The sequence below is a fragment of the Symsagittifera roscoffensis genome, chromosome 3, assembly GCF_963678635.1.
Source record: "Symsagittifera roscoffensis chromosome 3, txSymRosc1.1, whole genome shotgun sequence".
NCBI classification, from domain to species: Eukaryota; Metazoa; Xenacoelomorpha; order Acoela; family Convolutidae; genus Symsagittifera; species Symsagittifera roscoffensis.
Genome location: NC_087064.1, coordinates 12,087,687 through 12,114,624, shown reverse-complemented (window position 1 = coordinate 12,114,624; position 26,938 = coordinate 12,087,687). Strand labels below are relative to the sequence as shown.

Here is a 26,938-nt window from a genome sequence, read left to right as displayed (position 1 = left end):
CAATTAAAAGCAAACATGCTTAACTTTTGTCTGTTAGTTGATAGAAAAAACAGTTTTGGAGATGACCACCATTTTCAGTGATCCTGTAAACAAATTCATTTTTTATCTTATTGAACAGTTGGCAATTAGGATCTCAGTAATCACTGCAAAAGAATACAGAGGGCTCCTTTTCGTTTTCCCCACACCTGCGAATTCGAACAGTCCGAGTGTTATAAAAGGTTTTTTCAAAGTTTGTTTTTTTTTGTAAATCCTCTCTCATTCCACAAATATTTGAGTAATTGAAGTGAATTTTTTGCAGTGCGCAGCAAAAATTCGCCGAATTTCGATGATGTAATTCATTGAGATAGTTTTTTTTCACGCAGGGTTTTTCGATTTAATGACCGTTCACAATACTTTGTGCTGAACAAGCTGCTATAGTATTGCATTAAAACAACCGAATGAAATGAACCAAAACACAATTTTTCAACCGTTTTTCTCAAATTCGGTTTGGCCGAAAAATGATAAGGACAAAAATTGCTTGAATTTTTACCAGCTTTTTATCAAGCATTTTTTTATGCAAAATTTGAAGCAAAGTTACACCGTTAAAATGAGTCAAATTGATTTCAAAAAATTGTAATTGACCCTAGTTACCTGTTTTTTTTTCATATGAATTGACACGTTTAAAAAGTGTTGGTTGAAAATTTTGCACAAAAAAAAATGCATAATGAAAAAGCTGGTAAAAATCCAAGCAATTTTTGTCCTCATCATTTTTCGGCCAAAAAACCGATTTTGAGGAAAACGGTTTAAAAATTCTGTTTTAGTTCGTTTTAATCGATTGTTTTATATCAGTACTATAGTAGCTTCAGCATAAAAAGCAGTGAATTAAGTTACACCATAAAATTTAATTACTCAAAAAGCTGTAAATTGATTCCATAGGTGATAATCTGCAACCAGTGTTTGCGTCAATTGAAGGCGTTCATAAACACCCTAAACCAGCAGCTGATTTAGGGGGGGGGGGGGGGCGAAAAGGCACTACTTAATACTATTTTACGAATGTTTCTAAGGGCGCCTTTAGCTACACGAAAGTATACTGATTTTGAGGGGGGAGCGCGCGCCAAATCAACGCAAGTTTTTTATCGAAACTTTCTTAAAAGGCCTTTTTTTCAAACACTCTCAAAAGCGAAAGATATGAAAACAATTTGATCGACCAGAAATAAGTTCTTCTTGATAGTTTGCTATCTTCGTTCCCGCAAGAAAATCATAGATCCCTGCCTGTCCTAGATGAAACTTCATTAGCACTCGTTGAAAAAATAGTCAATAAATGCAATCACAAAGTGTTTAAATGGTCAAACTTCCATCATCAAACTTGCATGCTCTACTCACCATTAAAATTGACGGACTTTTTTGCCGAAGCCATGCCAATTGTAGCTTTTCGTCAAACTAATCACGTGCTAATTGAAATGAAGCATACCTTACTCGCAACTCAATTGCAGCGACGGGAAAACTCAACTCTCTGAACCTATATTAGTTAAATGTTTTGAAATGAGAAAAATAGTACCCTGTCCTATTCCTCATATACCACAATTCGTTTTAACAGATAACAAAATTAGACTTTTCCTCGCTCAAAATCGGTTTTATGAGGCGACCAGTGGTTTAACGAACCTGCTTATAAGATGATATTAAGAGTTAGAAGTTGGCAATTCTACGTTCAATCAGAATAGGATGTCGATACGTTCAAAAGCGGTGAAGGGGAGGGGAGTAGGAGGAGGAAAAATAGCATGTCTCTTAGACAACAACTCATTTATTCAACACAAAAAAATTTCAGTTCAAATAAAAATATTTTCATTAACAAATTCTTCAGAATTCAAATTTCTCTCATCATCCAATTTACAGACTGCGTCATACTGTACACTCGCAAGTACTGCCATATACAATGCAGCCATCATAGAACAACTCAAAGTCAGTTTCGAAGTTCTTTTCAGCCAAAAAATGTATCTATTCAAAACTGACTTCTTTAAGGAAATGTTTTCACTCTTCTCTTCCAAGTTTCCCATGGTCATTCCAAGATAGACACAGAGGGGCGTGACATACAGTGCAGAAGATGCGGTGGCACACAGTGAAATGAGGCCATTTTTCATCACGTATGTGGGTTTGGAACACTGGATTCCATTTTCAAACAGGGGAAGGTCGATACCTGTGAAAACAAAAGAGCTGACTGAAGTTTATTATCTAGAAAAAGAAAGTTATTTACATGATTATTTCAAAACTCAGGCAAAAACTTGGCTCTTTGCAGTTCCCTCTTTAAAATTCAATTTTGAAAAGCATATTTAACGTTGTCATAATGCAATGAAATTTGGCATGGTGAACAAACTGAAAATTGTAAACAGATTTCTTCTTCATACTTCACATCGTAACAAAACGCATTTAGTCGAAGTAACATGTAAAATAAACATAAAACTCGATAATGTGAAAGGAGGGGAGAATGGAAAAGAGTCAAAAGATTTTATTAGAACTTAATTAAATTTTTGTAAATCGTAAATCCTGTAAATCGTAGTTAACATAAGAACATGAATCTAATTCATTATAGTCTCTCCTCAGAATACAATTCAACCTCATCTGGAACAATTATTTAGGGGTAAAACTAGTGACAGGAGATACTGTAAATACAAACACGAAATTTTTTTCTGGAATTTCAAAATGATCTGAAAAATTTGAAGGAAAAGTGTGTTGGCATAACAACGGAACATAATTTTTAATATTTCTTGTGCAAATTAAGTAAACAATTTCTACACAAAGTGAAGTTGCACTTCGCATACACAAGCAAAAATATGACCGATAACGCTACTGGGGAAAGCTGAATGATTAAAACTTTGAATCTACAAAATTTCTCAAGTGACGCACGCCAATTATGAGTCTACATAATTGTTAAGAGACGCAAGCCAATTATGACGCATTAGCAGTACCAGTCAATTTGAAAAAAAAAGAAACTTACCAACTTACATGCCTCAATAATTTATAGAGCGGACGCATTTTAACTAGTATACGAAAAATTTTATTAAAAACATCCGACCCTGCCCAGGTTCGAACCCTCTTATTTTCCCTACCTCTACGCTACAGATCCATGATACCTTGAAGCTAAAGTGCTATTTGTAATATAATAGTATGTGTTAATATCCTTAGCATTGGCTTTAATTAATAGCTGCTTATTGATCAAAACGAACACTTTCAAAATGAACACATTTTTTGCAACAATATTTGCGTCGCAACAATTATATCGGAAAAAAGAGAGTTCATACTATAATACAAGCTTTGCTTGTGTGATACAAATTTTATGTTTTTATATTTACACAGAGGGAAACTGAAAAAGAGTCAATTTTGTTCCCACCATTGAGCGTGAAAATTACCAGTCCTACTACATTGACCTCTGTGAAAAATGATAATGACGGGAAAAGTCTAGTACCCGGTTGCAACATCCTTCCTGATGTCAAGGGTCATTAAAAAGATCAAGTGACCTATTTCGGCATTATATTGCTAGCTACTTTCTCGGACAGAATTCATTTATCAAGGTTGTTTGATAGATTGTTTTTGTTGTGCAGACCATTAAAAATGGGGAGCATTTTGGTGTTCGGGTGTTCTAGTTTTTTTCCCGGCAAATCAGATACCACAAATAATCATCTGACTGGGTTGAAGGATATGTCATAATAAATCACTCTCAGTCGTGATTCGAATGGCATTTAAAAAATGTTCCCAGTGTCTAGAAAAACTGCTTTGAAAATTTTGATTTTTCGTCTAACTTCGAGCGAGAAAAGTGAGCGAGCAGGTAATATAGAAGTATAGTCGCAGATTAGCAACTAGTAAATAATACATGAAGTTTTATTCAAGCCCTGAAAACAATAAAATAAGTTTTCAAAGTTCTTTATGGCTATCTTCGGAATAAAACTTTTAAAAAACTTCTAGAAAAAAAAATATTTCAAATTACTATGAATAACCCAAAATCTGGTCTTTAGTTATCACTTACATCACACCACACACAAAAAAAAATGAAAATAATTTTAAAAAACTTCTTTCCTGTAATTTTTTTAAGAATATGGTCGGAACATTCTTTGCTAGTTGCACAGCAACCGGCTATCATTATTATTTTTATCTCTTTGTCCGATCCTTTTGCAAATTTTTATAATCATGATCATATCTCACCCATTTTATAGATGAGGACTGAGACGATGCCTGGTATGACTACTGCGGGTAGTAGAGCTGCCCCGTATGTCTGTTGACCCCACTTACATCCAAGTCCCATGTCCCTTCTCAACAGACGGTACACTCTACCTCCTGTTAGTCCTCCGAAGAACAAAGCCAGTGCAGGGGGGAACATTGAACAGAAAAAGAAAACGGTCGACACTTATGCATATATGCAGGGGCGGATTTAGGGGAGTGCGGTGACGCCCCCCCTCAGGGATTCAACCCCTGCCGAATCAAAGGGTCCCCCTTTCGTAGTATTTTGAGATATCCATTTTGGTGACGTACCGGAAAAATTTTCTGGTGCCTCGGCGCCAATATATACTAATTTTGAGGGAGAGCGCGCCGAAAAAAAATTACGATTTCTTGGTCAAAATGTTCCAAAAGTGCCTAAAAAATCGTTTTTTGGCCTGCTTTTCAAAATTTTGCCTGCGGCGCATACAATTTGGCCAAAACAGATTCATTTTAATGCTTTGGGAAAGCTCGGAAAATCAATTTGTTCGACCGAAAAAATTGACGACAAAATTTTGAAATTTTTTAAAAATCGCCCCCCCCCCCCCTCGAGAAAATCCTAGATCCGCCCCTAGGTTTAAGTGGGAATTTATTCAGAAAACAAAAAATTTACCATAATACCAAGGTAAATATAATTGTGTTTCATGATTAAATTTAATTTTTTCAAAAGATCCAGCCTTTGTTAATTGAATTGAAAAACGGAATCTAAGTTTTACAAAAGAGTAAAAACAAGCGCTTAGATATCATTTTAAATATTAATGCAGAGCTGGCACCTTATGTCATTAACCTGTCTAGACTACGCCATAAAACTACTGCTTTATGTTTATTCATACTTAAACAATTTTTTTTCCTATGTTTTCTTTTATGTTTTCGCATATTTTTTCATTTTCTTTGAAGAGATAAAACTTTCTTTTCGTATTTCATTTTATAAAACGGGCAGTGCTCTGTAACCCTATAGGGTTCGTTAACTGTCCCCTTACTGATTCTGGTACTTCATGTTAAAACTTTCGTTATAAGCATATATACCATTAACAATGAGAAATAAATTCTTCTTATAAAAATTATTAATCAGGTTTGCCAATGAAAAAAAAAAACATTTAAGAACAATAGCTTACGGGACGTGATGAAAAACTGATCTGCAGGCGAGAGTCTTTTAATCCTTCCCGTTCTCTCCGTTTCAGGAGAATGTGCTACCACTTTGGTCGAACTGATAATTGACCCCGACCCCTCCCGTAGCTCATTTCCGCTATTTGAACCCCATTGATCTTCAGAAAGGTTTTCTTTTGAGAGGTCTCTACTGGAATGGTCGAGGCTATCCCACTTACCGTGTGACTTCAGTCTGCCCGATAATGAACTCTGATTTGCGCCCATGATTGTCTACATTTTAAGTCTTCTAAAAATATTTTCAAAAATTATTATAAAATTGAACCGATTCTAACTAATACGCAACGCATTGTATTTTCTTGCCGATTCAGCCAGAGAGCAGAAAAAAAGAAATAAAGGTGCCACCTTTTTCAAACTCAGAGTTTGGGCTAATTTATCTCTCTTCCCACACAGATAAATTATTTTGCCTCTTCTTTTTTCATCAATTGGACAAAGAACCTTGCATGTGGATTTCAGAAGAAAAAAAGGCTGCATTTTTGCTAGAAAACTTAGACTCACATTCTCACTTTACTCTGGTGAGTGGCTGAGTACAATAAGTGGGCCAAAATGGACAATTGATGAAAAATTTGCTTCAATTGAAGGCTCACTACTGAGCTGATAGCTTTACTTTTGAAACTATAAATTACGTAATTCAAATGAAGAAAAAGTACTATATTCTAACGACATGAATGCCGACGACAAGACTTAAAGTTTCACACTTTACCAATCAGGCCAGATTCACCTTCCCTTTTTAAATTAAACATGAAAATATTCGACTTAATACCTTTTCTCCATGCTCTTACAAAGAACCGTATTTGTTTGGTCTTTAATGTGCTTAGTTCTGCTAGCGTAACATGTGATAAATGGCAGCATTACGTCTTTGATCAAATCGGCGATATCCTACTTTGAATGTCCACTTCAGGCTTTCCAGCAATAACTAGGAAAAACATGATGAAAACAAGACTGCTCGTATATTACGGCGAAGCCCTGAGTATTCCGACTGAACTGTAAGGTCGCTTCAAAAGTTTTTTTTGTTTAAACAAAGACGAAATAATCGCAGAAAAAAAAACAAACCGTTTTCAGAAATGAGCAATTCTTTGAAAGGTCCATAATGACTAATGATTCTCAAATTTTCTACAAATCAAGTTTTGCAAAAGAATGCACCGTTGAAAAAGAGACTAGGGATCAAGTTAAAATCCTTACCCCCAAATAGACAAGTTAAGATCCTCCACCCCTAAGTTTAATTTAAATTAAGTTTTGTAAGAGCTGCGTGTAAAATGCATTGTTCTGATTGGCGGAAAATTCAAACTCAGAACCAAGTTAGCATCTTCCCCCTAAACGTGTTTGAGGAGAGAATGTGAACTTGGTCCGAGACTAAAATTACTCTTGAAATTGGCAACCTGGAAGTATTCTTAACTACGTATCGAACGCCTGCTTCATTCTTCCGACTTTCAAAGAAAGTGACGGAACAATTGTGCTCGGGTGTTTTTTTTCTTCAGACAAAATTCGACTTTTTAACTAGCCATTTTTGACGGAATTTTTTTATTTCATTTGAAACGTATTGTTGTCCTAAGCTCAAATTTACAAAAAATTTCACCTGTGATCATTTTTCGAAATCTTATGAGGGTTTGAAAATTGCCATTTTGGCCAAATTGGGACAATTAGGCGCGTTATATTGAACGCTATTAATGCGTTAGCTGAGATGTAATCCGTCATAGAAATCGTTTCAATTTTGTTGAAGCAGCCTATTTGCCATAATTACTATGTTACTTGGAGCAAAATCTTTAAATTTTTACTTTATATGGTTTGATTAAAAAAAACTCAATTTAAAATTTTTTTTTTGAAAAATTCACCTATTGTCATAAAGCGAACACAGATTCAATGAACTTATAGGGCAATAGGAACATTAGGGGTAAAACTAGTGACAGGAGATACTGTAATTACACACGGAAAAATTTTTCTGGAATTTCAAAATGATCTGAAAAATTTGAAGGAAAAGTGTGTTAGCATAACAACGGAACATATTTTTTAATATTTCTTGTGCAAATTATGTAAACAAATTCTACACAAAGTGAAGTTGCACTTCGCATACACAAGCAAAAATATGACCGATAACGCTTCTGGGGAGAACTGAATGATTAAAATTTTGAGTCTACAAAATTTCTCAAGTGACGCACGCCAATTATGAGTCTACATAATTGTTAAGAGACGCAAGCCAATTATGACGCATTAGCAGTACCAGTCAATTTGAAAAAAAAAAGAAACTTACCAACTTACATGCCTCAATAATTTATAGAGCGGACGCATTTTAACTAGTATACGAAAAATTTTATTAAAAACATCCGACCCTGCCCAGGTTCGAACCCTCTTATTTTCCCTACCTCTACGCTACAGATCCATGATACCTTGAAGCTAAAGTGCTATTTGTAATATAATAGTATGTGTTAATATCCTTAGCATTGGCTTTAATTAATAGCTGCTTACTGATCAAAACGAACACTTTCAAAATGAACACATTTTTTGCAACAATATTTGCGTCGCAACAATTATATCGGAAAAAAGAGAGTTCATACTATAACACAAGCTTTGCTTGTGTGATACAAATTTTATGTTTTTATATTTACACAGAGGGAAACTGAAAAAGAGTCAATTTTGTTCCCACCATTGAGCGTGAAAATTACCAGTCCTACTACATTGACCTCTGTGAAAAATGATAATGACGGGAAAAGTCTAGTACCCGGTTGCAACATCCTTCCTGATGTCAAGGGTCATTAAAAAGATCAAGTGACCTATTTCGGCAACATATTGCTAGCTACTTTCTCGGACAGAATTCATTTATCAAGGTTGTTTGATAGATTGTTTTTTGTTGTGCAGACCATTAAAAATGGGGAGCATTTTGGTATTCGGGTGTTCTAGTTTTTTTTCCCGGCAAATCAGATACCACAAATAATGGGTTGAAGGATATGTCATAATAAATCACTTTTAGTCGTGATTCGAATGGCATTTAAAAAATGTTCCCAGTGTCTAGAAAAACTGCTTTGAAAATTTTGATTTTTCGTCTAACTTCGAGCGAGAAAAGTGAGCGAGCAGGTAATATAGAAGTATAGTCGCAGATTAGCAACTAGTAAATAATACATGAAGTTTTATTCAAGCCTTGAAAATAATAAAATAAGTTTTCAAAGTTCTTTATGGCCATCTTCGGAATAAAACTTTAAAAAACTTCTACAAAAATTTTTTTTTCAAATTACTATGAATAACCCAAAATCTGGTCTTTAGTTATCATTTACATCACACCACACACAAAAAAATGAAAATAATTTTAAAAAACTTCTTTCCTGTAATTTTTTTAAGAATATGGTCGGAACATTCTTTGCTACTTGCACAGCAACCGGCTATCCTTATTATTTTTATCTCTTTGTCCGATCCTTTTGCAAATTTTTATAATCATGATCATTGCTCACCCATTTTATAGATGAGGACTGAGACGATGCCTGGTATGACTACTGCGGGTAGTAGAGCTGCCCCGTATGTCTGTTGACCCCACTTACATCCAAGTCCCATGTCCCTTCTCAGCAGACGGTACACTCTACCTCCTGTTAGTCCTCCGAAGAACAAAGCCAGTGCAGGGGGGAACACTGAACAGAAAAAGAAAACGGTCGACACTTATGCATATATACAGGGGCGGGTTTAGGGGGGTGCGGTGACGCCCCCCCTCAGGGATTCAACCCCTGCCGACTCAAAGGGTCCCCCTTTCGTACTATTTTGAGATATCCATTTTGGTGCCGTAGCGGAAAAATTTTCTGGTGCCTTCGGCGCCAATATATATTTTTGAGGGAGAGAGCGCGCCGAAAAAAAACACGATTTCTTGGTCAAAATGTTCCAAAAAGTGCCTAAAAAATCGTTTTTGGCCTGCTTTTTCAAAATTTTGCCTGCGACGCATACAATTTGGCCAAAACAGGTTCATTTTAATGCTTTGGGAAAGCTCGGAAAATCAATTTGTTCGACCGAAAAAATTGTCGACAAAATTTTGAAATTTTTTCAAAAATCCCCCCCCCTCGAGAAAATCCTAGATCCTCCCCTAGGTTTAAGTGGGAATTTATTCAGAAAACAAAAAATTTACCATAATACCAAGGTAAATATAATTGTGTTTCATGATTAAATTTAATTTTTTCAAAAGATCCAGCCTTTGTTAATTGAATTGAAAAACTGAATCTAAATTTTACAAAAGTGTAAAAACAAGCGCTTAGATATCATTTTAAATATTAATGCAGAGCTCGCACCTTATGTCATTAACCTGTCTAGACTACGCCATAAAACTACTGCTTTATGTTTATTCATACTTAAACAATTTTTTTTCCTATGTTTTCTTTTATGTTTTCACATATTTTTTCATTTTCTTTGAAGAGATAAAACTTTCTTTTCGTATTTCATTTTATAAAACGAGCAGTGCTCTTAACCCTATAGGGTTCGTTAACTGTCGCCTTACTGATTCTGGTACTTCATGTTAAAACTTTCGTTATACGCATATATACCATTAACAATGAGAAATAAATTCTTCTTAGTAAAATTATTAATCAGGTTTGCCAATGAAAAAAAAAAACACTTAAAAACAATAGCTTACGGGACGTGATGAAAAACTGATCTGCAGGCGAGAGTCTTTTAATCCTTCCCGTTCTCTCCGTTTCAGGAGAATGTGCTACCACTTTGGTCGAACTGATAATTGACCCCGACCCCTCCCGTAGCTCATTTCCGCTATTTGACCCCCATTGATCTTCAGAAAGGTTTTCTTTTGAGAGGTCTCTACTGGAATGGTCGAGGCTATCCCACTTGCCGTGTGACTTCAGTCTGCCCGATAATGAACTCTGATTTGCGCCCATAATTGTCTACATTTTAAGTCTTCTAAAAATATTTTCAAAAATTATTATAAAATTGAACCGATTCTAACTAATACGCAACGCATTGTATTTTCTTGCCGATTCAGCCAGAGAGCAAAAAAAATAAAGGTGCCACCTTTTTCAAACTCAGAGTTTGGGCTAATTTATCTCTCTTCCCACACAGATAAATTATTTTGCCTCTTCTTTTTTCATCAATTGGACAAAGAACCTTGCATGTGGATTTCAGAAGAAAAAAAGGCTGCATTTTTGCTAGAAAATTCAGACTCAGATTCTCACTTTACTCTGGTGAGCGGCTGAGTACAATAAGTGGACCAAAATGGACAATTGATGAAAAATTCGCTTCAATTGAAGGCTCACTACTGAGCTGATAGCTTTACTTTTGAAACTATAAATTACATAATTAAAATGAAGAAAAAGTACTATATTCTAACGAGATGAATGCCGACGACAAGACTTAAAGTTTCACGCTTTACCAATCAGGCCAGATTCACCTTCCCTTTTTAAATTAAACATGAAAATATTCGACTTAATACCTTTCCTCCATGCTCTTACAAAGAACCGTATTTGTTTGGTCTTTAATGTGCTTAGTTCTGCTAGCGTAACATGTGATAAATGGCAGCATTATGTCTTTGATCAAATCGGCGATATCCTACTTTGAATGTCCACTTCAGGCTTTCCAGCAATATCTAGGGAAAACATGATGAAAACAAGACTGCTCGTATATTACGGCGAAGCCCTGGGTGTTCCGACTGAACTGTAAGGTCGCTTCAAAAGTTTTTTTTGTTTAAGCAAAGACGAAATAATCGCAGAAAAAAAACAAACCGTTTTCAGAAATGAGCAATTCTTTGAAAGGTCCATACTGACTAATGATTCTCAAATTTTCTACAAATCAAGTTTTGCAAAAGTATGCACCGTTGAAAAAGAGACTAGGGATCAAGTTAAAATCCTTACCCCCAAATAGACAAGTTAAGATCCTCCACCCCTAAGTTTAATTTAAATTAAGTTTTGTAAGAGCTGCGTGTAAAATGCATTGTTCTGATTGGCGGAAAATTCAAACTCAGAACCAAGTTAGCATCTTCCCCCTAAACGTGTTTGAGGAGAGAATGTGAACTTGGTCCGAGACTAAAATTACTCTTGAAATTGGCAACCTGGAGGTATTCTTAACTACGTATCGAACGCCTGCTTCATTCTTCCGACTTTCAAAGAAAGTGACGGAACAATTGTGCTCGGGTGTTTTTTTTCTTCAGGCAATATTCCACTTTTTAACTAGCCATTGTTGACGGAATTTTTTTTATTTCATCTGAAACGTATTGTTGTCCTAAGCTCAAATTTACAAAAAATTTCACCTGTGATCATTTTTCGAAATCTTATGAGGGTTTGAAAATTGCCATTTTGGCCAATATGGGACAATTAGGCCCGTTATATTGAACGCTATTAATGCGTTAGCTGAGATGTAATCCGTCTTAGAAATCGTTTCAATTTTGTTGCAGCAGCCTATTTGCCATAATTACTATGTTACTTGGAGCAAAATCTTTAAATTTTTACTTTTTATGGTTTGATTAAAAAAAACACAATTTAAAAAAAATTTTTTTGAAAAATTCACCTATTGTCAAAAAGCGAACACAGATTCAATGAACTTATAGGGCAATAGGAACATTCGGGTCTTCACCCTGATACGAGAAATCTTGTCTCATATTGGAACGCAATAATCCGCCATTTACGCGTGCTAAAAAATGCAAAATAAAAAATGTTGCTCACTTCAGACAGAATTTACAGATCGCTCAAAAAGGCAAATAAGGCAGAAAATAATGAAAAACAAAAACTTCAAAAACTGTTTCAAACAAAAAAATTTAGCAATCAAAAAGTTGTTAGAAGGACGATGAGCTTATGAAAAACAAAACAATGTAAGCAACGAAACCATTTTAATCGCAGAATAAACGAAAAACCTTATGCAAAATTTGAGTAAACAAATTGAAAAAATAACAGGACGGCTGTCAATGATGAAACAAGTTGTCTCAACCAAAAAAACCATGCTAAGAAAAACCATGCCGACAAATAGTAAACAAACAAACGAAAGTCCAAAAATTTCCTTTCTACCAAACAAAAACAACGTCCGACCGAAACTCGAATCCAGACCTAGTGCAAAGACAACCGCATTACATCTGAACCAAATAACAAGAAGCCTAAAAGTAATTTAAGTTTATTAAAAGCAATTTCTACAAACGCGTAGAAAACTACTGATTTCGACACTATCAGCAAAATTTCTCTGCAAAAGATGAATGACAAAAAAATTAAAAACAAATGTATATATATTTTTTTCTAGAAAACCTTTATTGACAAAAAGTACTTAAAGAAACATTCTAAACTACTTTTTTATTTAGTCAAATTATATATTATTAGTCTAAAAGCCTAAATTAAAGTAAAATTTCATAACAATCATTACTCGATCGCTTTACTTGCTCAAAAATGTAACAAAATAAAAATAATTTAACGAAATTTTTTTTGATGTTCGAATCACGACTGAAAGTGCTTTAATTTAGTATATCGTTCCATCTTTTCAGATGCTACTTGTGGTACCTGATTTTGCGTGAAACCAAAACTATAGCCAACCGAAGACTGGAAACGAGTAGTGAACGCAATTATACATAAAAAACACTGACTTTGTTGAAAAAAAATTTCGAATTTCAAAGAAAAAAATAGATGCCCCTTAAGCTCTTTGAAATTCCAGAATTTATAACTGGCGCTTTTTGATAACATCAACCCAACTTGAGAAAACTGGATCAACAAATAAAGTTTTTATTCCGTTGGAATCTAAAAACTAAATTCCACTTTCGAAATTAGAAACCGTTCACGAAGTTTCGCTGCATTTGCACGTTCGTATTTACGCCACTCTCATCAGCTGAATTTCAATTAACTCAAAAAGTGCATATATACCTAAATGCATCAATATTTTAAGACTTTTTCTAAAAAAAAATCAGCAAGACCCATGTGAGAGTCTTCACTACGTTCCACTCTTTAAAAACAAAAAAACAAGGATAGCCGGTTACTTTACAAGTAGCACAGAATGTTTCGACTATGGTCTTATAAAATACAACACTTTTTTTAAAAATACATTTAATTTTCGGTATGGTGTGACAAAAAACCTGAGCAAAAAACTTAAAATGAGGCAAATGCGAGTCATAATCAATTAGGCGAAATAGAAAAACTTTTGAAGAAAATTGACTAGAAAACCGAAAAAAAATTCGTAAAATTAACCTCAAAAATTTTCAGAAAATTTTGCAGTAAGTTTTTGAACTTTTCGACACTGAAAAATTTTTTTGTTCCAATCACGACTGAAAGGACTTTCATATGATATATCACACGACCCATTCCGAGTATTATTTGTGGTACCCGATTTAGCGTGGAAAAAAAATTAAACATGCTCGAACACAAAGTTCCTTCACATTTTTAGATGCTTGGAACAAAGAAAAAAAAACATTTTAAATTTTCTTCAAATTAGTGTCGCTTTTAGTGAATGGTCTGCTTAAAAACTTAAGACTGAAATAATGCTGGCAGTCAAATAGATCTACGCTCACGTTCAGCTTTTGTAATGGTATTGCATGGAAGAGCGACAAGGTAAAAAACCAGAGCACAAAAACCTAAAAAATGGAATATCATAATGGGCAAAACTTTCTGATTACGAAAATAATTCAAAAGCTGCTTGGCAACGCTCAACTATACAACCAAAAAAAAATGTTTCAGGTTTCAAATTCAAGATAGCTCGTTATCTGGGAAACAGTCGAAACCGACGGAAATTTAACGAAAAAAAACTCACGAAAAATAGTAAGTTGAAAAGAGTACGACGACGCTGCATGAACCCATATTTGGTTCCGGCTATCAAAGGGAAAATCACACTTGATTTTTCTATCTCATGCTACATTCTTTCTCAAAGAAAAATGAGGGAAAACAATCAATTCGACTTGTATTATAAGGAGATAAAGTAGCTTTACATATTTACATACATACAAGAGCCTAAGGATGACCTTCAATTTGATCGAGTATAACAAGATATAAACGCAAAACTAATGTAAATGAGATAGAAAGAACGTGATAAAAGTACAAATGGAAGCTAACGTAATGATCAGTTTATTAAGTAACAAGACGCATTATAATTGCACTGAAGATTTGGGTTCAATTTTAAGGCTGAGCGATTCTAGGCACATACTCATTGACCTGGCAATACATACAAGTAAAACGCTGCTTTATCCAAGTTTTCAACTGGAAATCAGTGGGTTGAGTTCGAAATTATATCATGATTATCATCAGCGTACAACTGATACCCTGCTTTTCACTGCTGCTCGTTCAAAACGGTTCCTGTTTTCTCCACTAATAAATTCAGCTTTTGCTCCAATTCCTTCCTCTTTCTGCTATTTGCATCTAACATCCTCAGGAACTCTTCATCAGTGCCTGTAAAACATTAATTTATTTGTAGTCTGTATGAATTTTTCAGTCACAACAATCACAATTTCATGGTACCTAATTTCAATCAAAATTTAAACTTTCATTCTGCAAATTTTCCGAGGGAAACGCACTTCTTATGAACTACATTAAAACCAAGCTGCTTAATTCTAATTGTACCTTCTGTATCCAAATAAACATACAATAACTTTGTTCGTGATAACTATCTGCTAAAAAAGTGAGAGTGACAATTAGCGAGAAAAAAAACAGCTGAGAGTAGTAGAATACCTGTACTGTTAGCCACCCGATCACCATCTGCGTCAAAAGATACAGCTGACAGCTCATTTCGCAAATGATCTCCGTTTTCATTATTATGACTCATTTCTAACATCGCAGGCGTGTGACTCCTAACTGAATCCAATCCTTCTTGAGAAGCATTCAAAGATATCAGCGAATGGAACGATTGATTCATTAGCTCATCTTCACTGTTGTAAGTAAACGACATCTCCTGAACTGACATTCTCTTAGAAGCCTTCGATTTCATGCCTGCAGCGTTCTCGTCTCCGTTCGAAAGAGGAACTTTGTAAGTTCTCCCTTTTTTGGACTCCAATTGATTTTGAACATCATTATTTGGGTTTTTCGGGACTTCACATTCCATGTTTTCCTTGACTTTCCGAAATATGTCAGCAACATCTGCAGATATTTCTAGGAATGGACTATCTGCGCCTCTAGAAGTGTCATTAAGTTTCTTAGGAGGCGCACTTTTTGGGGCAACTTTATCTGCGCTTATATTAGGCGACGATTTTTCTGGCCTCAAATTTTCTCTTGCATTCACATTTTGCCGAGCCGTTTCTTCGTTGCTCATCAGACCAGTAGACTTGAGAGCTCTTGAATCAGAATACGTTCTCTGCAGAGTCTGATGCGGTTTCAGTAGACCTTGAGATTCAACTGACCTTTGGGTTTGACCTTCACTTGGCGAAGGCATTTCCATCGCTTGTTGTTGCTCATCATGTGGCAAGTAGTGGAAATTTAGCAACATTGGGTCACTTCTGATTTCCGTCATTCTATCAATACTAGGAACTGTTCTTGGAGACACCCCTGAGTTTGTACTTGCTACGACACCTTTACCTGTAATTGAACTGAATTTAGGCACATTATTTCCCGCAGGGTAAACAGCACCAGATAATCCGTTATCAAGTCTGTGTTTCTGATGTTTGCGATGATGTTGTTTTTGCATGGCGTCATATCTTTCATCGGGGTGACCTTGATAAACTTGATCCGTATTTTGCTCAAAGGTGTAACTTGTTGGAGAATCCGGACTGTTCAAAGTCCCATTGGACGAAGCGCCTTGATTGTTCATATTACTCGAACTTAAGTAAAAGGCTTGGTTATTTTTGAAATAATTAATCTGGTTGATCGCCTGGGCTAAATCATTGCGTAATATTTGTTCACGCATCGAACTCTGTTGCATGTCTTGGGCTATTTTCTGCATATGGAAATCTTTGGTCGACAAGGATTCTTTAAATTGATCATGCTGCTCCTTTAGCTCTTTGTTATGTTCTTCTGTTAGCTTTTCAACAACTGTTTTAAGCCGAGATATTTCATCAGTGACCGCAACTTTCAGTTTACTTTCTCTCAGCTCATATTTCTCAACTGAAGTTTTCAAAGTTTGAACTTCCGAGTCTTTTAAATTAAGCTCCTCACTCAAACTCTTCTTTGACGCATTCAAAGCATTAGTTTCACTTTCTAACTTTTTCAGTTTTTCGTCTAATTCGGAATTTTTTCTATACATTTTCGACATTTCAGCTTCACATGTTTTAATATCTTCTCTCAGTTTGACATTTTCAGATCTGACCTTTTGAACTTCTTCGCTTTTTTCAGATGCACTCCTTGTGACTTCTTCCAACTTCTTCAAGTTTGAGTCATCTAATTTGACAATGGAATCCAATTTTCCGGTCAAAAGTGAAATTTTATCTTCTCGCATTGAAATTTGGTCATCCTTCATGACAAGCTGACCTTCCAACACTTTGACTTTCTGCTCTGAATCTTGGAAAGAAGTCTTCACTTTTTCCAATTTCTGTTCCAGTTCTGTGACTTTATTTTCCACATCTTCTTTGCACATATTTCCGACTTGATTTCGGTGTTCCAATTCTAAAATTTTCTGCTGCTTGTTGGCACAGTCGATTTGTTTTTCCGACAGCAAACTCTGTAAAATACCAATTTGATCATTTGATTGAGTTAAATCATCTCTCGTACTTTCAAGTGATGCTTTTAGATTCTGCATCGAACTCTGGAGTTCCTTCACTTTTTCCGACAGTGCTTTATTGTGAGCTAAAATATCTTGTGAGCCCTGATAATAATCTGAAAAGGTTCGGTCAATTTCTTTGTACCTTTCGCGTGTTATATTCAACTCATCCGCCAATTTCAAATTTTGAGCAGTCTTCAATTTCATTTCATCTTGCAGCTCGCAGACCAACTCCTCTGCCTCCTTTTTATTTTGAATTTCTTTTTCTAAAATATTCGATTTCATCTCCAATTGTTCGATGAAGCTTTTGATTTTACTATCGTTATCTTTGCACAAATCTTCCAGCTGCGCAACTTTCGCAATTTTCAACTCTAAACTTTCATTCGCCGAACTCAATTTTTCCTGCGTTTCATTCAGCTCCGAGTTCACACTTTGATACAATTTGTTCAGATCTTCGAACCTGTTTTCAAAATCTGAGCTGTCTTTTGAATGTTTTTCAAGCATTTCCGATTTTTCTTTCAACATTTCGGCAATGTGCAGTTCTAGCTCGCTGATTTTTCCATCTTTACATATTGCTTCCGCCTCTAATTCTTTCACATGTTTGTCCATAGCAGACAACTCAGTTTTTGTTGCCGTCAACTGCGATTCATACTTGTTGACTTTACCTCTCAAATCTTCAATTTCGATGCCATAATTTTCACTTTCCAAGTCAAAAGTATCTTTTTGATGTCTCAACTGAAGATTTAGCTTTTCGACTTCTTCTTTATAAACTCCTAAGGCACTTTCCAAATGTTTAATTTGCTTGCGTTTTTCCTCTTGCACTCTTGAACTTTGTTCCTTCAATTGATTGTGAGCTGAATTTAGAGAGGTCAACTCACCTTTGACCGATTCCAAATTTGGCATCATAACGTCGAAATGCGACTGGAGTTCCTTAATAGTTCGGTCTTTGTTATCCACAGTAGAAGCCAGAAGTTCGAAGTTCCCCGTCAACTCTTTCAATTCTTCTCGAAGCTGGTCAATATGATTTTGGTACTCTTCCTCTTTTTCTCGAAACTCCTCCAGATTTTGTTCCAATTTTTTGCTCACGTTATCATATTTACACACTCCCTCATTGTACGCCAATTTTAATTGATGATACTCCATTTGCGATCTTTTCAGTTTTCCTTCAACAGTTATTATTTCATTTTTGGCATCTTCAACTTTAACCTTCAACACACTTATTTCCTTTCTACACTTTTCAAGCGAGTTCTGTTTCTGTTGGTTATCTCGCTCTAGTCTCATTACTAAACAGTCATTTGCGTTTATGAAGTTTTTAGCTTCGTCGTACTGAGAACTCCATAAACTCAACTGAGACTTCACCGCTTCTAGTTCCGAGTTTTTCGATTTCAAGCTGTTTTCTAGTTCTTTGATCTGTTTTCTCAGTCTCACTTTTTCTGCTTCCATCACCGAATATTCATGCATGTCTGGCTCTGCAATATTGTCCGAATTCACTCTCTCCGAATAAAAACCAACATTATCTAGACTGGTTGTCGATATTGCACATTTTATACTATTTAATTCCGATTCCTTCGAAATCAAAATTTGCCTCAAGCTCTCAATTTCTCTGTTCAAATGCTCATGATTTTGAATTTCAGAACAGCTGCAAGCGTTTGTACGCTTCAGAGATTCTAGTTCGAGTTTCGCGTCAGACAGCGCCGTTGAGGTTATTGTGTTTGACTCTTTGAGCAATTCGTTTTCATGCTTACAGCTTTCCAATCTTCCATTTAGATCTTGAATTCGTTCATCTTTGCTTTCGGCTAATCGCTTCATATCTTCAATCTGCAACTGCAGTTCCTTCACACTGTCCTCTTTGACCTTCATTGAATTTTGACAAGTTTCGATTTGCTTTTTCAGGTCTTCAATTTCTCCTTTCAGTCCGCTTTCGGAGTCTCCCAATCTTTCCAATTTGTTCTTGGTGTGGTTCCGGAACTCGCCCATGTTTTTCGTCATCTCCTCCAGATTCTTCACTGCCTCGCTTCTCTGTTTCTCCACGCTTTGTTTATCCTCTGTGATGTTTTTCAACTGCTGTTTCAGATGGTCGTTCTCTTCCACGGCAATAGCTGCAAATTGCAAACAATTTTTTACTTACAAAAGAAAAACCTAAGAAGAGGCACCGAAATGAATAAATCTTAGGAAACAAACTCAACAGAGCCGAGATCCCTGTGTTAGACAAGCTCTTCTCTCTGAAAAAAAGTATCATTCTTACTCAGATCATGTTTTTATAGTATTTCCTTTTGAAAATTGTTCCATTGTCAGCAATTACTACTACCCATAAGATTCTTACCTCTCTGTGTTTCGGAGTGTGCCAGCTGCTGTTGGTAAGCTGCTAGTTTGGACTCCGTCTCCCTCAGTTTCTTGTCCTGGATCCTTACCTCACTCTCCAGACTCAGAATCCTCTGGTCGAACGTGCGCAGGTGCTCACCCTGAACTGCACTCTTCCCACCAACCTCCTTCAGGTGTCTCTTCAGTGCCGCCAGTTCAAACCTGAAGCTCAACTTCATCAGTCACGCACATAACAACTCCTAGTACCTTGAATGCACGCAAGATGTTTCAATAAATCAAAATGTTAATTCCTATACCAAACCATGAGCGTTAAATAAAAACCCATTGTGGTTACACGACTTCAGAATCAAAATTATGCGTTTTACTTTTAAGCACAAGTCGATTTTTTAAGATAAAGCCAAAAGATGGAAGCCACGTGGAGAACGTTGATGCTGTGGCTCAATACCATTATGTATGCAAACCTTTCTTTCGAAGCCCAACATGATTCGCAGCACAAAAATCTTGCATGAAACATGCATTAATGTCCTGTTCTAATCGATTTGGGAGTTTAACTGGAAAAGCACGCTCATTGCTTCGTTTTCGTTTAGATAGAAGAACTTAAGCTAGCTACATTATAACGCAACATAAAGAGTGCCACCACAAGTAACTGATAGAAGTGACTAAGTTTTGTCTATATTGATGCCTTAAATATCATCTGCAGCATACTTCGATTTGATGGACTGCGAACGCTTAAGTGCAGTGCGACTGAAAAACAATCCGTTTCCAGGTTCCAAATATCATGAATCAATTTAATTTAACGCCGCTTTTAATGAGAATCGAACAGACCTTTTCTCGCAGCTAGTTCTGATATAAGGCAAAAAAGCAAAAAGTTATGTACAATTGCTTCAATTACATTGCGGTGAAAAAAATTTCAAGTCTGATAACTAAATTGTTATTTGTTTTTAATTGGCTTTTTAAAATGCACCAAAATGTACCTGATTCCAATGTACCAAAAGGTAGCTTCCTAATTCCCGAGAAATAACAGTATTTGAAAAGATTTCAAATATCATTTAATTATACTTCTAATCACTAATCCGAGCTTGCAACTTAAGTCGAAAACAATTTATTTCACCTTGGGTAAAAACCAACTCACGTTCTCTGCTCCAGTTCCTCTAACAACTTCTTGTTTTGCAGAGCATATCTGCTCCTCGAAATTTCAGCTGCCATAGGATCCATTACACCTCCTGGATGTCTCGGAACCCGGCTGTTATTACTGCAGTTTTTGTTAGGATTGTAGGCTGGAACAGACTTTGTTGACCAGGCGTCGTTGCTCCTCAGAGATGTTTCTAATTCTCGGCTACCAGCAGGATCCTCGTTGGAAAGTAAAAAATGACGATATTGCTGATGATGATGGTGATTATTCTGTTTATGGATGTCGGCCCTGCTAAGAAGCAAGTTCGCACTCAAGTGATTACTTTCATGTTCATTTGTACTTAGAAAGGGATTTAATACTTCAGGGTGGCTTCTGAGCGTATCATTTAGCAAAGAGTCTGCATCTTCTTGGTTTTCGTCGCTGGACAAAGTCAAGCTGAGCAGGTCTATGCTGGAGTTACTCTGCTGAGAACTAGTGCGCAGTCTCGGCTTGTTTCTGTTCCGATGCTTTGGATCCGTGAGTTGTTTCCTATTTTCGGCAAGGTTTTCAGCTTGTATCTCATTGATGATTAAATCTTCAGCATCTATCCTGTTTCCACCTTCATTAAAAAAGTCATCTGAAGATCCCTGATAAGTTTCAGCTGATGGTGCTATGTGATTGAAAAATGGGCCCGGCACGTTAGTTTGGGGCTGACGACATTTCACGCCCCTCCTGTTTTGAGTTTGCAGTTGATTATGGTGATGACTGAAATGAGATGATGATTTATCTGAAGCTATATGTTGAGCACTCATTGTTGCATTGGCAAAGAGTTGCGCATAACAAAATCTGAAGTTAATTATTCAAACAAAACGAAAAAAAAAACCCTAAAAATTTAGGCGATCAAAATACTTACCATTTATGCCAGAAAAATACCAACAGATATTTCCACGTTACGCGCTTTACGGTCGGTTAAAATACTCTCTTGAATGCTTCAAAACAGGTGAAAAAAAATAGCTTTATTCGAACTGATCATCAAGTGTGACAAATCAATTCATTATGGAACAATAGTTACAAGCAGGAAAATTCCGATACAAATCAAGAAAAATAGCAGTCGATCTATTTACAAAGAGAAGCTTATCCGAGGGACTAACTAACGTCTCAAGTCAATGATGATTCGTGATTTTAGCACATGTAATTGGTATATAGCAACCAAAAACAAACAAAGCACGTTATTTCACGTTAACAGTTGCTCTAAGTTTCTTTAAAAAAGCAGGCTTGCTTAAAAGAAATTAATATCAAGAACTATTTTTGAATTCTAAAAATCAATTAGTAGTTAGGGCGTTCAAATGCCGTTCAAATTATAAAACTGGCGCAAAAGTTGATTTTTTTTCGAAAAAAAAGACAGGCCAGATTAATTAGCTCACAAAGAAAAAACAATAGATTAAAATTGGCTCATTTTCAATCAAGGTCACAGATGCAGCTCAGCTATCCCTTCCAACTGATGTGCGAATGGCTTCAACAGAGGCGTCACTTCAGAGTCGATGAACCTTCGGACCTGGACGGGACAGCGTCCGATGTGGAGTTTGGGATCCAACTTAGAGTCCAGACTTGCATGTATTGGTGCGAAGTAGGAGTCGCCTTTGATTCTGGCGATGAGGTCGTTCTCCAGTCCTCTCTGCTTGACCATGGCACCAGCTTCAATCGAGTGCTGTCTCAGTTTCTCATGTGCCTCCTGTCTGTTCGCTCCTCCAATTTTGACCATGTCCATAAGGATCTGTTCTGTCAGCATAAATGGCAACTCCTGAAAAATCACTCACGTCAGAAAACATGAAAAAAAAACATAATCAAGGGTTAATGTTTTTCACTCGAGAAACTCGCACAATAGGAGGCAAATTTTTTTTACACATGCTGGTAAAAAATGTCGAAATTTTTAGTGGTTCAACGAGCATGTTATTGTAGACATACTTCTCTTAGTCTGTCTGTTCAGCCAAAAACAGCATTCACTTATATTTTTATTTCAAATCTTTATCTGTGTAACGTTTGCAGAAGTTCGATTATGCTCTGAGAAATCCAATGAATTTACCAATTGATTTATCAATGAGTAAAAAACGGATAAACATTAGCTTTGACATAATGAATTTTCAGTAATCATTCGATAAATAAAAAAAAACAACTAACAGTATGAAAAGAGTAATGAACGCAAGGAAACTTTTTAATTTCGAAGAAAAAAATAGATGGCCTTAAAGCTCTTTGATTTGTTAGAAAAATTTATGATGGACACTGGAATTTGAGAAAACTGGATCAATACGTAAAATTTTTTATTTCGCTGGGAAATCTGATAATTAATTTCCATTTTGGAAATCAAAACTCGATCACGTTTTTTGTGACCTTTACACTTTTGCTGTTCGATAGTGGAGTTTGCCTTCCTTTTAACAATAGAAATAAATGAACTTAAAAAGAAATCACAAGTCAAACCGCGAAAAATCAAAATTAAGCGTGAACAATTTTCAAGACTTTTTCCTGAAAAAAAAAATCAGCAAGACCTATACAAGAGTACTCGCTATGTTCATTACTCGTAATTACCAACAAAAAAGCGACTTTCAGAGCCTAACCTGCTGCACATGTTTAGCTATCATGCTCGGCAACACAACCAGTCCCTCTGATATATTTTGAACAGTGGCAGCTAATACATCTGCAGTAAGGAATGCTTCAGCGAGGGTGATTCTTCTATTAGCTGAGTCATCTAGGGTCCTCTCCATCCACTGAACTGAGTGGGTGTGAAGAGTGTTAGTCACTAAGGTCATCAGGTGTCTAGCGAGGGAACAGACACGCTCGCTCCTCATCGGGTTTCTCTTGTATGGCATGGCAGAGGAGCCGATCTGGTCGGACTCAAAGGGTTCCTCAATCTCCTTCATACTGGCCAGTAACCTAACATACACCATCGTCAAACACCATCGAATTCAAATAATGGAAATTATTTTACACAAACGAATCAGAGAGCTTTAAACCAATCGCGATATTGAACAAAAAGAGAGGGCAAAAAAAGAAACGAAAACCCGTCGAAAAAAAAATAAGTGTCGAAAAAATAAGATGTACCACAATTTTCTTATGTTTGTGGCATTGGTCATAAACAAAACTCCTTTTGAGAGAAACATGTCAAATAGCACAAACTAACCGATAGTTTACCCGAAAAAAAATCTAATTTCCGATTTGATAATTCAGCGAAACAAAGGTTCAAAAAGTCGACAATATTTGAGCGGACACCCATTGGGTGAGAAAAGTCTGTTGATTAAAAAAGGAACTAAAAAAAAATTCAAATCCCCTCCCGCAAAACACGCTCAAACGACGAATTATGAAGGCACCATAACTTTACAACCAACATAAAACAATTTTCGAGTAAAACGGGAACTTAAAATGCAGATAAGCTCAAAATATGTCTGATGATTGACAAAAGCAGAGATTGAAAGATCAACTAAAATGGAAAATCCTGAGAAAAAATTTAGATACAGGAAAAAAAATCCAGTACCCGATTTCCATACTCTCGCTCACCTTAAATTACTTTAAATCACCTTTCAACATTAAATTACACATAAATATTCCAAACTAAAAAATTGCTGGATATATTGTATATTTTACCCAAAATATCACAATTGCAACCAATTTTGCAGTCATTTACTATCCATTTTGTTGACAAATGAGCAATCATACTATCAGACGCGTGAAAAGCTATCATAAGAAGAAAACCAAGCAACAAATCTCGGTTTTTGTTTTTGCATTTTTCCGTTTTAATAAAAACATGTGAACAAAAAATATAAAACTAACCGAATATCTGTGCACATTTTGTGGGCCGTTGAGCCGAAAGACGCAAGGGTATTCACCACATCCACGTCCACCTTGCGGCTGTACGTCTGGCCAGTAATAATATACGAGTCAGAGAAGCCCGCTTTTTCCGTCACCAGCTTATCCAACAAGTCCACCTTTTCTGGGTTTTCTTCAAAAAGCGAGACGAAACTAGCCTGGGTTCCCGTTGTTCCTTTTACTCCTCGGAACCTGATTTCGTTTCTTACTTTGAACATATTTTTTAGATCCTGAACTAAATCTGAGATCCATAGACAAGTTCTTTTTCCAACTGTAGTTAGCTGAGCCGGCTGTAAATGTGTGAACCCCAAGCAAGGCACGTCTGCGTTTTTCTGAGCAAAGACACTCAGTCTCTGAATACACCTCGCGATCTTTGGCATCAAAATATCGAAGGCATCTCGGAGCGAAATCAAGTCGGCGTTGTCACCGACATAACACGAAGTTGCACCCCAATGGATTATAGGCGCTGCTTTAGGACAAACTTTTCCAAATGTGTTCACATGTGCCATTACGTCATGTCTCACTCGTTTTTCCTCGGCAGCCGCAAACTCGAAATCAATTTTATCAATGTTATCATGCATTTCTTTTAGCTGTTCTGTTGTGATTTTGAGTCCCAACGTCTGTTGTGCTTCTGCTAAATATAGCCACAATTTCCTCCATGTTGTGAACTTTTTATGGTCGCTGAAGTTATACGACATTTCAGGCGATGAGTACCTTCCGACCAAGGGTGTCTGGTACACCATGTGTTCTGGTGGGTTCACCGATACAGCTGTCATCTGCTTGTTCATTGTACTGCCTGAGCGCGACATGCTGGTTGGGTTACCATTAGGAGCGTTGGTTGGAGTGAAGCCACGCGACTTGTCGGACCTCGCAGTCGCCATTCAAAATTCAACTTAAAATAAACCGTAGCATAACCTTTTTCCGCAGAAATGAATGGTTCAAATCTAAATGAGAAATCCTTTTATATCTTTTCCAAAAAAATTCAACTTTTTATACACAATATTAGGGCGGATGACACTTACCCGGTTTTAAATTTTTTGACAAAAATTTTAACCAGTTGTTCTATAGCGCACCTCTGACTTTAAACATAATAATCTAAACAGATCCCTAATGCACTTCGAAAAAATACGATAAAACATAACCAACAGAGAAGTAGAAAAGAGTCAATGAACGCTTTTAAACACAAAAAAATACCAACTTGTTTTTCAAAAAGTCTCAATTTTCGAATTTCAAAAATTAGAAGCATTCAAAGCTCTTTCAATTTCCAGAAAAATTTATGATTCGCAAATTTTCGACAAAACTGACCCAATTTGAGAAAACTAGATCAATAGGTAAATTTTTTATTTAGCTGGGAAATCTGTAAATTGAATTCCATTTTCGAAACTAGAAGTCGATCACGTTTTTCGTGACCTTTACACTTTAGCTGTTCGATAGTGGAGTTTGCCTTCCTTTTAACAAAGGAAATGAACTGCATTTAAAAATAAATCAAGAGTCAGACCGCGAAAAATCTATCAGAGTCAGAAACACTTCAATAAAAAAGCACTGAAAAAAAACACAACCTTTAATAGCACTTGTCGAATCTGCTTTAATTACGCACTACACGAATCTTCATCAAATTATTTTCTTGAGGCAAAAAAAAAGTTTAATTTCACAAACGTTACTAGCTTGCTTTAGTCTCTCGAAACTACACTGAAAAAAAATAAACTGTTTTTTTCAGACTGAACTTCTAATATGTTCAAATTACGACTGAGAGTAGTTTTTAGTTGTATATCACTCGACTCATTCTGATGACTATCTGAGGCACCTGATTTTCACGCGGGAAAACTAAAAAAACTACAAGGATATTCGGTTGCACAGAAAGTTCAGACCGCACTTTTAAAAAGCTCAGAAACAGTTTTTACTGAACTTTTACTGAGCTGATAAAAAAAACAGTTTCTTTAACTGAACTGGGTCAGTCATTGTCCGTCCGTGGAGAGATGAAAGTATCTGAACGAAATCCTGGACTTTGCATGTTTTTATAATTATAGCAGATTCGACAAACAAAATATAATTTTTATTCCCAAGAAAGCGCTACAAAAAAGAAAAACAAACTAGAGGCCCAGCTAAAGCTGGAAATACCTGTTTGATAATTTTTGATTTTGTTGTACTGATGCGGAATGAAATAGGTAATTTAAAAATGGGGTTTCTCCTAAAACTTTAGTTGTTGCTCTATTAAAATATGAGTGAACATTTTGTGATTTTCCGAGAGAGACAAAATTTTTTGAACAGTTTTTAAGAAGTAGCATTTTATGCACCGAGGCTTCGCACAACTTGTTGCCTCGATGAAACCCTTGATACCAGATTGAGTTGTTTTCGAGAAAGTCAAAAATTTTCAAAAACGGTCAAAAATTCTATAAATAGACTTTTCCGAGGGTAATAACTTTGTGTAAAAAAACTTCGGGCATAATTTTTTATGCAGGGGAGTTTTGCATAAATCGTTTTACCCGTTAAACCCAAAACCTCAGATTTGGGAGGGCAGTTTTTGAGAAAAATCAGTAAGTTTCAAAAATAGTCAAAAAATCGAAAAATTGACTTTTCTGAGGACCATATTTTTTTGTGCAAAAAAATTGGGCGTAACCATTTATGCAGGGGAGCTTCCCATAACCCTTTCTACAATTTTTATATTTGTGAGGGCAGTTTTTGAGAAAGTTGAAAAGTTTCAAA

General features: G+C 36.0%; 3 protein-coding genes across 3 annotated transcripts; all 3 read right to left on the bottom strand.

The window, feature by feature from the left end:
* Window positions 1–1,804: 1,804 nt before the first annotated feature.
* LOC134842369 (uncharacterized) lies at window positions 1,805–5,614 on the bottom strand. Its single transcript, XM_063858677.1, has 3 exons — window positions 5,340–5,614; window positions 4,174–4,347; window positions 1,805–2,173 (listed from the first exon to the last, which is right to left on the bottom strand). The coding sequence occupies exons 1-3, from the start codon at window positions 5,593–5,595 to the stop codon at window positions 1,806–1,808; spliced, it is 798 nt and encodes a 265-aa protein (XP_063714747.1). The 5' UTR covers window positions 5,596–5,614; the 3' UTR covers window position 1,805.
* Window positions 5,615–14,211: 8,597 nt separating this feature from the next.
* LOC134842857 (centromere-associated protein E-like) lies at window positions 14,212–21,272 on the bottom strand. Its single transcript, XM_063859360.1, has 4 exons — window positions 20,399–21,272; window positions 19,268–19,467; window positions 14,988–19,043; window positions 14,212–14,708 (listed from the first exon to the last, which is right to left on the bottom strand). Exons 1-4 carry the CDS (start codon window positions 21,187–21,189, stop codon window positions 14,590–14,592), a joined length of 5,166 nt encoding a protein of 1,721 aa, XP_063715430.1. The 5' UTR covers window positions 21,190–21,272; the 3' UTR covers window positions 14,212–14,589.
* Window positions 21,273–21,378: 106 nt separating this feature from the next.
* LOC134842858 (adenylosuccinate lyase-like) lies at window positions 21,379–25,123 on the bottom strand. The gene is made up of 3 exons (XM_063859361.1): window positions 24,200–25,123; window positions 22,990–23,305; window positions 21,379–22,178 (listed from the first exon to the last, which is right to left on the bottom strand). Exons 1-3 carry the CDS (start codon window positions 25,114–25,116, stop codon window positions 21,846–21,848), a joined length of 1,566 nt encoding a protein of 521 aa, XP_063715431.1. The 5' UTR covers window positions 25,117–25,123; the 3' UTR covers window positions 21,379–21,845.
* Window positions 25,124–26,938: the final 1,815 nt, after the last annotated feature.

Bases quoted from the DNA above. Each gene is read 5' to 3' on its own strand.
- LOC134842369 (XM_063858677.1), bottom strand. From the start codon at position 5,595: ATGGGCGCAAATCAGAGTTCATTATCGGGCAGACTGAAGTCACACGGT. The intron at 4,348-5,339 runs GTAAGCTATTGT...TTTTCTGTTCAA, and splicing joins TCAGTTTTTCATCACGTCCC to TGTTCCCCCCTGCACTGGCT. The intron at 2,174-4,173 runs GTGAGATATGAT...TTGTTTTCACAG, and splicing joins AGTCCTCATCTATAAAATGG to GTATCGACCTTCCCCTGTTT.
- LOC134842858 (XM_063859361.1), bottom strand. From the start codon at position 25,116: ATGGCGACTGCGAGGTCCGACAAGTCGCGTGGCTTCACTCCAACCAAC. The intron at 23,306-24,199 runs GTTAGTTTTATA...GGTGTATGTTAG, and splicing joins AAAATGTGCACAGATATTCG to GTTACTGGCCAGTATGAAGG. The intron at 22,179-22,989 runs GTTAGGCTCTGA...GTGATTTTTCAG, and splicing joins TAGCTAAACATGTGCAGCAG to GAGTTGCCATTTATGCTGAC.
- LOC134842857 (XM_063859360.1), bottom strand. From the start codon at position 21,189: ATGAGTGCTCAACATATAGCTTCAGATAAATCATCATCTCATTTCAGT. The intron at 19,468-20,398 runs GTGAGTTGGTTT...GTTGAGCTTCAG, and splicing joins GAGGAACTGGAGCAGAGAAC to GTTTGAACTGGCGGCACTGA. The intron at 19,044-19,267 runs GTAAGAATCTTA...TGCAATTTGCAG, and splicing joins ACACTCCGAAACACAGAGAG to CTATTGCCGTGGAAGAGAAC.